The following is a 12,431-nucleotide window of genomic DNA, read 5'->3' on the forward strand; positions in this document are numbered from 1 at the left end:
GATGTGCCGGAGGGTTGGCGAGCCCGCCCGCCCTCGCGGGGCTGCAGCTGGTCAGCCCTCCAGCCAAGAGCCCCCGGGGGTGTGGCCTGCACGCTGGCGGGGCGGGGTGTGAGTTGGCCGCCGCTTCCGGGAAGCAGCCCGCCCCTCGTGCACCGGGGAGACTAGATTGAGAGCGACGGAGCGGTGGCGGGAGCGTAGGCTCGCAGCTCCGAGGAGGTAAGGTAAGCGGGGGCCGGACGCGGGGAGATGGCGGAGGCGGAGGTGGAGGCGGAGGCTGTGGCACCGCGTCCCTAGACCCACAGTGTGCTGTGCGCCTGGAGCGCTGGCAGCGCAGCCGGGGATCCGTCCTTTGGGGCCGGTGTTTGGGCTCTTAGAGGTGGATTGCCCGGCTGCAGCCGGGGTAGCGTCTCCGCGGGGCCATAGTCCTGGAGGGCACGTGTCCAGCCCTTAGGGTTTACTCCCTTGGACACCCCTGGAGCAGACTCTCAGTGCAGAGAGCGCGAGGTACTTCGCCGATGTGGGAGGATGGTGGAACTGTATCAGCCGTCTTGTGTTAGGCTTGTACGTACGTGCATTGGCCCATTGAGTCTTTACAACAGTCCATTGAGGGCGATTCAAGTCCGCATTTACCAGATGAGGCAACTGAAGTCACACAGCTGGGAGTGACAGCTAGAACAGACTCCAAAATCCACACACTTTATTATCGTGCTGCCAGCTGCATCCAGGTCCAGAGTCACGGGTCGGCTTCCCTTCGCCACCCAGAGTTCTCCACAGCCCAAGTCTGCTGTGGGCTTTGAAATCTGAACTTAAAGTATCAAGGGGTAATAGCGGGCATTGAAAACTGGGCTGCTGGAGATCTGAATTCTAGCCCTAAATTTGCCACTACCCCCTGCATGATCTTGGGCCTGTGCCTGTCCTTCCTTGAACCCAGTTTCGCCATCATTTCGATGATGTAATCAACAAGCTTTAAGGACCCTCTTAGCCAAGATGTCTTAGGAGCCTGTGGACCTGGCTAATTCTCTTCAAAGCTCTAGGTCATGGCCCAGGTCTCATTCTTCTCTTTAATTCCTGTGTGTAGCACTGGGACAGGCCTAGAGTAGACATTCAGGAAATGTGAGTTGAATAAACAAGTCGGTCCCTTGTCATAACTGCCTAACAGCTGCTGTCCTGGGCCCCTCAGGGGCTTTGGATTTTTCAGTCCTGGCCACCTTCTACCTAGCTGGCCCCTGACTGCCTCCTCCCCAGCTGGTGGCAGAGGCTGCCGGAGCTGGCAGTAGCTCCCAGCCCTCTGTGCCAAGACCATAACCTCTGGAATCCTCCCCTGAGCACAACACGGGGGGCTCAGACCCTGCAGCTCTTTCTCAGTCCCTCCTGGTAGCAGCTCTTAGGGCCCACCTTAACTTACTCCCAGGTTGGGGAAGCTGCCTTCTAAGAAAGGAGATACCTTTACAACCAGTTTGAAAAGCTACTTATTCCTCAATGTCCCCTCTTCCCTGAAGCCATCCTTGACTCCCAGAGAACACAGATCCCTCCCACAGCACCTGGTCCACCCCTCGGTTGTAACATCTGTGTGGTGATTATTTCTCCTCCCTCCCCCCCTCCCCTACACTGCTGGAAAGCAGCGATCCCACCCCCACCCCCACCTGGGATGCCTTGGAAGACCTTGGAGCCCACACAGGTTTGAATGAAAGTTCTCCCTTCTGGGTGTGTGCAGAGGCATCGATGTGATGGCAAGCCTGGAAATCTAGTTCCAGATCAGACCTGTTCCTAATATAAAAGTAGCTACGTGTTTACTGTGAGACTAGGCACATACCTGTTCACTATCTCTAATCTCTGCAGCTTTGCCAGTTTGATTAACTCCCATTTTATAGAATCTGAAAGGCTAGCAACCTTTCAGAGTCACACATTGAGCACAGACCAGACCTGGGGCTCTTTGACCCTGAAATGTAGTTTTTTTGGACCACCCTATACTGTCTTCTAGTTAAAGCTAACCTGTTCTAATATGGCTGAGCGTAGGTGCTGGGTCCCATGGTGACTTGCTCTTGACTTCAGTGAGGTGTGACAGGATTTAAGCAGTGACTTGCAAGCTCCCTTGATTTGAGAGAAGTGCCCTCCCAAGTGTATGAAAATCTCCCAAACCTCCACCTGGCTTTTGCTCTGCAAACAGAGATGCAACTCTGTTGCTCAGGGATGTTTTTCTACCCCACACATATTGATTCAGCACCTGTTGTGACAGAATGACCATGTGTGGTGCAGGGTATGGCACTGGACTAGAAGCCAGGAGATCCCGTGCTCAAGCCCAGCTCTGTACCTGACTCACTGTGTGATATCAGACAGGCCCTGTTGCCTCTGCATCCAATTTCCACATCAGAATGAAAGCGATAAACAGGATTGGTGATTTTCAACTTAATTTTTTTATTACTGATACCCATTTCTCAAATCAAATCTCCCTCAACCCTAAAATTAAAATACAACAACACACAGATATTAAAGCGGAACTGCCCTAGTGAGGCCTCTCCTTCGACACTCTCACCCTCCCTTGTCCCCCACCTCCTGCAAAGCTCCTAGGCAGCCCTGCCCTGTTGCTGCTGATAAACAGAAGGCATTTATTTGCTCCCTCAGCCTTCTAAAGTAGAAGTGAGAATGAAGCCAGTGGAATGCAGCTCTGGATTCCAGAAGCTGGGAGCTGCCACAGAGGTTGCTGCTATCTGAGACGTGTGTAGACCCAGCTTCAGAATCTGATTTGACTCCAGAATGACATTGAGCAAGTTAAAGTTACTTAACCTCTCTGAGCCTACATTTCCTTATCTCAATTCTTGTTTCCTTGTTTTCTCAGCTCTCCAGCCACCAAAGCAAAGCAAAGCAAAGATAGTCGAGGCGGAGAGGTGCCTGCTGAATCAAGTGTTTACCAGGACTAGTAGATAAAACCGAGCACTCGTCTAGAACAAATTCAAATTCTGGCTGTTACTAACTAGCTGTGTAGTCTTGGGCAAGTGACAACCTTTCTGAGCTAGGCTAATCCCTGGCAGACCTGGGAGCAAAATCTTTTTTTTTAAATATTTTTTTTAAAATATATTTTATTGATTTTTTACAGAGAGGAAGGGAAAGAGATAGAGAGCCAGAAACATCGATGAGAGAGAAACATCGATCAGCTGCCTCCCGCACATCTCCTACTGGGGATATGCCCGCAACCCAGGTACATGCCCTTGACCGGAATCGAACCGGGGACCCCCCAGTCCGCAGGCCGACGCTCCATCCACTGAGCCAAACCGGCCTCGGCTTTAAAATATTTTTTATTGATTTTATAGAGAGTGGGAGCGGGAGGTAGAAACAGCAATGAGAGAGAATCATTGATAGGCTGCCTCCTGCACGCCCCCCACTGGGGATCAAGCCCACAACCTGGACATGTAACCTGACTGGGAATCAAACTTTGGACTTCTTGGTACACAGAACAACACTCAACCAACTGAGCCACACTGGCCAGGCTGAGAGCAAAATCTTGCACAAAATGGTCACTCGGGACTTTGTAACTGCTGAATGATTGCTCATTTGGGAGTTGGGACATTTCGGGGAGGCCTGGCTTGCTCCTGTGTCAGATGAGATATGGTGGTTCAAGGGTGGGGTGGTAGGATGGGTCCCCGTGTGGCTCCTGATAACCCCAATCCTGACAGGAAGGCGGGTCAGATAAAAAGAGGCCTGGGAGACTGGGGAGAAAGGCATCATCTGTGTACTAAAGGACTCCCCAGGCCAAGGGAATGTGTAACTTCCGATAAGTCCCTGCCTTTCTCTGAGCCTTGAGATCCCATTCACACAAGGAGAGAGGAATGGCTCTTGATATTTTTTTCTTCCCTACTTGGCTACTGAGTGTCCCCTCAGGCACCTTGCCTGAAGGTGGAGTGCAAGTACATTAACCACCAATCTGTAGAAGCAGGCAAGTTCATTGACTATAACAGAATTTATTATAGGGTCATTTACTTACTGAAGTTTGGGTCAGAGCAGAAGAGACAACCCATCCGACCCTGCAGATTATTAGCTAGACTAATAAACCTTTTGTAGTATAGCTGAACTACTAATGATTGACAAGACTAAAGGACAAAGGATGCAATGAGACAGGTCTTATGATTGCCAACGCATAGTTTGATATTTATCTTGTTTGCTGTGCCATTTTGGTCACTTACTGACAGGAATCTATGGTTACACTATGTGAATTTATAGGACACAGCTAATCATTAACTGTGAGGCTTTGGTGCTGGCTGATCAGAGTTCTCAGCATGGAAAAACAAAAGCAGGGATGCAAAGATGAAGTCACTTTTGTTCACATCGACATCTGTACACGCCTCCAAAAGGACGGCTCTAAAACGGAGCTCTCCACCTTCTCTCCAAGGTCTGCTCCCCACTACCCTCTTCCTGCCTGGTCCCTGTCTCCATTGCCCTCCAGGTCAGGAAAGCGTCCCCCCCACGAGACTGCCTCTTGGCCGCCTTATGATGGCCCTTCCTTCTCCACCCCTCTGGCTCCACATCCTCTGTGCACCTCTGCTTCCCACCTGCTGTGCTCAGGCTGTCAGGATTTTCTTCCTAAAGCCAGGCTCTGACCAGGCCACCCCACCCACCCCCATTAGAAACCTTCCTGTCCCCAATCCGCCCCTCTCCCCTGCATACACACCTGGTTCCATTGATTGCCTCCTTAGGTCCTAAGAACAGTCCATAGCCATCCCTCCTTCCCTACCTTTACTCCTTTCTTCTCTTCCTGAGGGAATATTCTCCCCTTTCCTTCTAACTAGCTGAACCCACTCATTCTGCAAAACGAGTTCAAGTCTTCATCTTCTTTCAACAAGCTTTTTCTGACCTCCAAACTCACATTGGAACTCATAGTTCTTTTAGGGTAGGTTCCACCTCTCCAAGATGCACTCAATCAGCCCTACCTCCCAGGACTGTAGTGCCAACTCAATGAGAAACCATGTGTGCAAGTGCCCAGTGTGGCCTGGCACACAGTAGGTGCTCAAGAAACAAATGCTACTGCCCCAGCTTCCTTCTAGCTTACATTTCTTTAGCATTTAGGACATATTGTCTGGTATTTCATGTAATATTTACTCTATGGCAGAATGTGTGGGGAAGACAAAAAAATGAACTCACTATAAACCTGAGAAGCTCTGTCTACTGGGACAAGATAAGATATAGTCACAAAGACCTGTTATATGAGAGAAAGTGTGACCTGGGCAAGAAGAGAGGCTTTAGTAGGAGAGGGAAGGAAGGAGTGCCTTGTGGACAGCCAGGAAGGATTTGGGGCTGGAGGAGTGGAGAGAGCACAAGCCTTCTAGATAAAGGGAACGGGGTGAGCAGAGCCAGAAGCTAGCCACATGTGGCTTGTGCTTGGGGAGTAGCAGGAAGTTTGAGGGCTGGAAAAGACGACATCAATGGCCACTCTACAGGGTGTGTGTGTGTGTGTTGGGAACCACTATTTAATCCTCTTAGTGTGTGTCCTGCCTGTCAAGTCTACGTATGAAGGGTAGAATTACAGGGAATTTTTTACTTCGGTTTATCTAAACTTTCTGCCAAGTACATGGACATTTTTCATGGAATAAACAAAGTATAAATGTTGGCTAGATCAGTGTTCCTCATACTAATTTTCATCCAGCCCAGATTGATTTTTTTTATAAAGTAAAAATGAATTACTAGAAAAATATTATTTAAAAAGAAAAAGAGAGGCCCTAACCGGTTTGGCTCAGTGGCTAGAGCATCAGCCTGCGGACTCAAGGGTCCCAGGTTCGATTCCGGTCAAGGGCATGTACCTTGGTTGCGGGCACATCCCCAGTGGGGAGTGTGCAGGAGGCAGCTCATCAATGTTTCTCTCTCATCAATGTTTCTAATTCTCTCTCCCTCTCCCTTCCTCTCTGTAAAAAATCAATAAAATATATTTAAAAAAAAAAAAAAAGAAAAGAAAAGAAAAAGAAAAAGAGAGACCATATAAGTATGAGCCCAAATTTTGTATTACTGGGTTCAAATTGCTATGAAAGTTTCTTAAGGCCTACTTTCATTTCTCTACTTATCTTATAGACCAGCAAGGACTGGTGAACCACACTCAGAGGAACATTGAGGTAGAGAGCAGATGCATGCAGGAATCCAGAAGAGCTTGGGAGGTATATGACCACCTCCTGGGGACGGGGACCATGTCTCACCTTCCTCCTGTTGTCCCCACATAGCTGAACACCCAGCAGATACCCCAGGAGCCCTCAGTTCCAACCAGCTGGCTACCCTGTACCCTGACTGCTCACCATGCAGCCTCAGTCTGTTCTCCACAGCGGCTACTTCCACCCACTGCTTCGGACCTGGCAGGCAGCCGCCACTACATTCAGTGCCTCCAACCTCATCTACCCCATCTTTGTCACGTGAGTCCCCAGAATGAGCCGGGTCTCGGATCCACAGGGTGTGGGTGGGACCAGAGCAGGCATCTGTTTGCGGGTGATAAAGTGAGATGTCAGTTTGGAGCTCAAGGTATGGGTTAAGGACAGCTGTCTTAAGAATGAAACAAACCTTGAGAAGAATTCAATCTTCCCATTTGGAAAATAAGAATAAGTCTTACCTGCCATCCTGAGCTTTTGCAGTATGACAGAAGCTGGGAAGGTATTCTGTAGATTGCAAAGTGCTATGTACATGTAAGAGGTGGTAGTCATGATTATAAATAACTAGAGGCCTGGTGCATGACATTTGTGCACTGGGGAGGAGGGGGGTCCCTCAGCCTGGCCTGCACCCTTTCACAGTCCAGAAGCCCTCGGGGGATGTCCTGGCTCACGTGGGAAGCAGACTTAAGCCGTCAGTCTTAGTCCTGCCTTCTGGCTGAGCGCACTGACCACCAGGGGGCAGCTCCTGCGTTGAGCTTCTGCCCCCTGGTGGTCAGTGCGCATCATAGGGACCTGCCCTTCAGTCGATTTGCATATTACCCTTTTATTATATAGCATAGCAACAGCTGACATTTATTGAGAACTCACTGTGTACCAGGTACTATGCTAAGCATCTACATCTGTTATCTTTCGGTCCTGACAGCATCCATATGAGGAAAGTATGAATATTATCCCCTAGATCAAGGGTGGGGAACATCCAGCCTGCAGGCCTACGAGACCTGCAAAATCATTTGATCTGGCCCTGCTAAGGCATTAGGGGTGAGTTAATTAACACCCCTAATTAACATTAGGTTAACATTTAATTAAATGTTTGACCAAATATAGCAGGCTAATTTTTAAGTTGATAATTGTTTATGGCCTGCAAATGATCTTATAAATATCCAAATGGCCCTTGGCAGAAAAAAGGTTCCCACTCCCACCCTAGAATGTTATCTCCTTGAGGGCAGGGATTTTTGTCTGCTTTGTTTGCTGTTATACTGTCAGAGCCTAGAACAGCACCTGGCACATAATAAGTACTCAATAAATATTTGTTGCATGAATGAATGAATGAATGAATGAATGAATGAATGAATCCACCCAGGATATAAAAAAAGGGCCTGAGGCTCAAAGAGATGGTACACCCTCATTTAGGCCTTGTGCTGGCCCTGGGGCCACAGGCGAAGGGACATGGCACCCATGTAAGGTCAAGAAGCTAAGAAGGTCACCCAGTCAGTACTAGTAAGTGACTGTGATAGTAAGTGAGGACCTTCTGACTTCAGAGTCCAAGTTCTTAACCACTTGAGTGTTTCCTTTGATTGCTTGTCTTTTAGTAAGGTTGCTCTTGCTGTCACTGTTATCCTTGTTGTTCCTATTATTATTTCAGGCCCTGGGCTTGGCCAGGCAGGGCGACCAGACACTGGACCCTATCCTCCTCCCAACATCTCCACTTCCATATTCCTTCCCAGCTCCCCAACCATCCCCCCTCGTCACCCCCCTCACCACTGGCCCTTTCCACAGCTACCAATCCATAGCCCACCCCCACTCTTGCAGGGATGTTCCTGATGATGTACAGCCTGTTGCCAGCCTTCCAGGAGTGGCCAGGTAGGAGACATGGTGGGGAGGGAGGGGGAGGATGGAGGGAGAGATTTTACAGGTGGAGATGCCAGGAAGCAGAAGCAGAGCCAGGAGGTAGAAGATCCGGAGAGTCTGACTTCAGCTCAGTAGAGAGAAGGGTTTTGTCAGGGCCAAAGTCGTTCTACAACAGGAGAGGCAGCCTTGTAAAGTAATGGGCTACCCATCACCAGAGGCATCCTAGCAGAGTCTTGGAGAGGAGAGCTTAACTTCAAATGGGAGTTCAATAAAAGAACCTTGGAGGGGCCTTTTGCAGCTTAATCCCATAGTCTGCCACTTGGTGCCTCAGTTTACCCATCTATTTGTTGGGTACGTTTCTGCCCCCACCCCCTGTACTATGGGGCTTGAGCCCTCCTAGTACCAAGTGCCACTTGGCTCTTAGTAGAGGCACAGTGTGGCAGGGTGGGGAGGACCCTTGCCCGGGGCCTGCCTCACTGCAGCCCCTCCTTGCAGGTATGGTGTGAACCGGCTAGAAGAGATGCTGAGGCCCCTGGTGGAAGAGGGCCTGCGCTGTGTCCTGGTCTTTGGTGTCCCCAGCAGAGTTCCCAAGGTGAGGAATCGGGGGAGGTGTTAGAGGGGAGGTGAAGGGGAGGTTGGGTGAAGGTGAGCTGAGGATCCACGCTGACCACACCCTCATTTCGGCCTTGTGCTGGCCCTGGGGCCACAGGCAAATGGACATGGCCCCTGTTATTAAGACAGCACCCATGTAAGGCCAAGAAGCTAAGTAGCACTATGACACCCTGACTGGGCAAGTCTAGTCCCCTGTGCAAAATGGGGAGAGTCCTCACTGTGCCTCCTTTGTCCTTTCCCTGTCACTAGGATGAGCGGGGCTCTGCAGCAGACGCTGAGGACTCCCCGACTGTCGAAGCAGTTCGTCTGTTGCGCAAGACCTTCCCCAGCCTGCTGGTGGCCTGCGACGTCTGCCTGTGCCCCTACACCTCCCATGGTCACTGTGGTGAGTTCCCTCCCTCCACCAGCCCTGCTGCCACCTGCACTCCCACTGCCCAGTTCTCCCCACAATGGGACAGGCCAGGGGCTCCCTAAAATCCAGCTGTCTGACATGCAGGGCTTCTGAGCGAGAATGGGGCTTTCCAGGCCAAGGAGAGCCGCCAGCGGCTAGCAGAGGTGGCTCTGGCCTATGCCAAGGCAGGTGAGTAAGCCACCAGCAGGGATGAGAACCTCTGGGTCAGGGAGGTGGTGGAGTAGACAGGAGGGTCCCAGAGTCCTGAAGGCCATCCTCCCTCCCTCAGGATGTCAGGTGGTAGCCCCGTCGGACATGATGGATGGACGCGTGGAAGCCATCAAGGAGGCTCTGATGGCACATGGATTTGGCAACAGGGTAGGAGCAGGGGGTGAGGGGAGAAGGGGGGATGTGAGGAGAGGAGAGAGGCCTGCCCCCACATCTGCCAAGAATCACAGAACTGAAGATGGACAGTACAAGGTCTTTGGGATTGTCTCACCCTCTGCTCCTGAGATAGGGAAATCAAGGCCCAGAGCTCCAATGGGACTAGAACGCAGGCACTCTGCTTCCCAGCCTAGGTCCCTTTCCTGTACGTGACCCTCGAACAACTGGAAAGGGCTGACTGAGCGCAATCCCCACGTTCTCTCCACAGGTATCGGTGATGAGCTATAGCGCCAAATTTGCTTCCTGTTTCTATGGGCCTTTCCGGTGAGTGGGGATGGGCTAGGGTCTGCTGTTAGAGCCCTGACCCGTTAGCCCAAAGCTGAAGCCCTCCCTGATGTTGCTGCTTCCCAGGGACGCAGCTCAGTCAAGCCCAGCTTTTGGAGACCGCCGCTGCTACCAGCTGCCACCGGGAGCACGAGGCCTGGCGCTCCGAGCAGTGGTGAGTGACCAGAGCTTGAGCCCCAGCCAGCCTGTTCCCCTCTCCCCCCGCCTCCCAGGCACTGCCCACACCCTACCTCATCCCTTAGGACCGGGATGTCCGGGAAGGAGCCGACATGGTCATGGTGAAGCCGGGATTGCCCTACCTGGATATTGTGCGGGAGGTGAAGAACAAGGTGAGCACAGAGCAGAGACAAGGGGGGCTCAGGGAAATGAGAGAGTGTGTCCGCGGGCTCTGGGACCTTAGATTGATGGACTGCAGAATCTCAGAGTTGGAAGCAATCTGCCCCTGAACAGGAATCCTCCCCTGTCCCTGTCCAGGAGCCTCCAGTGGGCAGAAGCCTTTGAACAGCTCTGCTCTAACAGTTTAAGAAGGGGTCCGCAGCAGTGCCTCAGGGCATGGGGCTCAAGATGGTCAAAGGTTGGGCAGGGAACAAGGGACACTCCCAGGGGTACACCCACCCTCCACTTCTGCCTACTGCTGCTTCTCTGCAGCACCCAGAGCTCCCTCTGGCCGTGTACCACGTTTCTGGAGAGTTTGCTATGCTGTGGCACGGAGCCCAGGCTGGGGCGTTTGATCTCAAGGCCGCTGTACTGGAGGTCATGACTGCCTTCCGCAGAGCTGGTAAGCTGGCAGGGCTGGGGCTTTTGACCTGTGACACAGACTAATAGGCAGCTTGCCCAGAAATGGAAATGAAGTCCTGAAACAGCCTGGAGTCTTAGGCCCAGAGGTAACAGTGATCTAAACAGACACAGGCTGAGAGGCAAAGACATGACTGTAGAACAGAACATGGAACAGTGAAGCAAGCAGAGCTCTCTATTATTTTTTGGTTGTGAGACCTTGGCCTAGCCACTTCTCTGAACCTCAGTCCTGTCTATAGTAGAGATAAGATACCTGGTAGGTGGTTGTCGTGTGGGCTAAATGAGATGATACGTGTAATTGGCATGTGTTCATCACTCCATAAATGCGAGCTGGTTTTATTGGTATGGCACACAGTGTGGAAGGGAACTTACAGCTTATCTGCTTCCCCACTGTGCATTTTATTCATTGGCAAATTGAGGTCCAGAAAGAGAAAATGACTTGTCCACAGTCACACAATCTAGAGAGCTAGGATTGACTAGCACTGGGCTCGGTCTTACGTTGTGTCGCCCACTAACTGTGCCTCTTCATAGTAGCTGCCTTCTTCCCCGCTGGCCCTCATTTCCCAGAAGGTATGCCCAGAGCTGATGCCCCCCCCCCCCCCCCCCCGTTTCCTGTTTCTCTCCCACAAAGGTGCCGACATCATCATCACCTACTACACACCTCAGCTTTTGCAGTGGCTGAAGGCATGATGGAGAGAGTGTGCACGACCCAAGAACTAGAACTTTACAGAGGCCCCAGGGCCTTGGAGAAGTGAAAACCAAAGTAAATGCTGCTTTTAGAACTGTGCCCTTGTGCCCTTTTCCTGCCAAATCTTACCACTGTCAGCCACATCTTCCAGGGCTCCGCCAAGCTTCTCCACCCTCCCCTGTGTCAGCCCTGAGGCCACCTCTGCCACCCTAGCTCCTTCCTCTGGCGTTGCTTCCGTTTGAAAGCTCTCGTGGGCACAGGTTTCTGGGGCCTGTGAGAGGAGTTTGGAGCATTAGGCGAAGAGGAAGACAGTTGGATCGTGGATCCTCAGAAGCTGTGGAAAGCCTAAGGCCTCTGGAACCATGCCACATCTGCTGGACATTGGGCCTGGGGGCTAGACTGACATTCCTGAGTTCAAAGTTGAGACTTGCTGCGATTCCACAGGAAGGCGATTCCCACACAGACCAGCGGTTGCCAGGCTGCCTGCGATCTGCTCTACTCTGAGCCATAAACCCCAGACAAGAATTACTCATTAACGAGCAGAAACATTGCCAGGGGATCAAAATTCAGAAGCAAAGAGAAAGTTCCTGATTGTTGGAGATGCCACCCATCCAAAAGGCTTTTTATTAAAGAGATATTTTTTGAGAGCGTGTTTTCTGTGCCCAGGCACTGTGCTGGGTACTGAGGATCTAGCCGGACAGCCCTCAGCTTGTCTCTCTGCATGGAAACAATTCCAATAGAATGGGAGAGACAGGCCACAAGAAAACAGACAAATAAAGCAGTTACAAATTCTAATAAGTGCCTGGAAGAAAATGAAGGGTCTGAGACAGAGAATAACAGATGGGGGAAGAGGGGCCTCCCTGAGGTCCAGGGAAAAGGAAGGGTCCTTACAGAGCAGAGGGACGCGCCAGAAGCTGTGAGGATAACACCAAGTGTGCAAAGATCCCGCAGTGAGGAGCGTGGCAGCACTGCTGGGAGCTGGGCGCTGAGAAGGGTGGTGACAGGGCTAGAGGTGAGAAAGGTGGGTCCCGCACTTTTGGGAAGCTTGGGTTGTATTTTGCATCTGATCCAAAGACAACTAAAGCAGCTTAACCTATTATGTATGGTCCAGTTTCCCACATTCTGCTGCTATGGGAAAAACGGAAGGGTGCGAGAAAAAGTGCCTTGTCAGGCCACTGCAAACCCCAGGGAGCCGGTGACCTGGACCACGGTGATGGTGGAGAGGGGAGGAAGCCAATGTATTTGGGAT

General features: G+C 51.3%; 1 protein-coding gene and 1 long non-coding RNA gene across 8 annotated transcripts; one reads left to right on the forward strand and one right to left on the reverse strand.

The window, feature by feature from the left end:
* Positions 1-12: 12 nt before the first annotated feature.
* ALAD (aminolevulinate dehydratase) lies at positions 13-11,977 on the forward strand. 7 transcript variants are annotated; one of them, XM_036329957.1, is made up of 13 exons: positions 18-221; positions 6,055-6,095; positions 6,201-6,386; positions 7,929-7,979; positions 8,463-8,559; positions 8,829-8,964; positions 9,076-9,159; positions 9,260-9,348; positions 9,623-9,678; positions 9,766-9,853; positions 9,942-10,028; positions 10,348-10,477; positions 11,126-11,977. In XM_036329957.1, exons 3-13 carry the CDS (start codon positions 6,274-6,276, stop codon positions 11,182-11,184), a joined length of 990 nt encoding a protein of 329 aa, XP_036185850.1. In that variant the 5' UTR covers positions 18-221; positions 6,055-6,095; positions 6,201-6,273; the 3' UTR covers positions 11,185-11,977. The 7 variants fall into 7 exon arrangements, with proteins under 7 accessions (XP_036185854.1, XP_036185850.1, XP_036185851.1 ...); XM_036329958.1 differs by having other exon boundaries at positions 18-216; XM_036329959.1 differs by lacking the exon at positions 18-221 and adding an exon at positions 3,386-4,384.
* Positions 675-3,158, reverse strand: LOC118667162. The gene is made up of 2 exons (XR_004971172.1): positions 1,993-3,158; positions 675-1,091 (listed from the first exon to the last, which is right to left on the reverse strand). It is a non-coding gene; the product is annotated as an uncharacterized LOC118667162 (long non-coding RNA).
* Positions 11,978-12,431: the final 454 nt, after the last annotated feature.

The sequence above is a fragment of the Myotis myotis genome, unplaced genomic scaffold, assembly GCF_014108235.1.
Source record: "Myotis myotis isolate mMyoMyo1 unplaced genomic scaffold, mMyoMyo1.p scaffold_m19_p_12, whole genome shotgun sequence".
Taxonomy (NCBI): Eukaryota; Metazoa; Chordata; class Mammalia; order Chiroptera; family Vespertilionidae; genus Myotis; species Myotis myotis.

Excerpts from the sequence above, each read along its gene's own strand:
- ALAD (XM_036329957.1), top strand. The coding sequence starts at position 6,274 with ATGCAGCCTCAGTCTGTTCTCCACAGCGGCTACTTCCACCCACTGCTT. Across the intron at positions 7,980-8,462 it reads AGCCTTCCAGGAGTGGCCAG|GTATGGTGTGAACCGGCTAG; the intron begins GTAGGAGACATG and ends CCCTCCTTGCAG. Across the intron at positions 8,560-8,828 it reads TCCCCAGCAGAGTTCCCAAG|GATGAGCGGGGCTCTGCAGC; the intron begins GTGAGGAATCGG and ends CCCTGTCACTAG.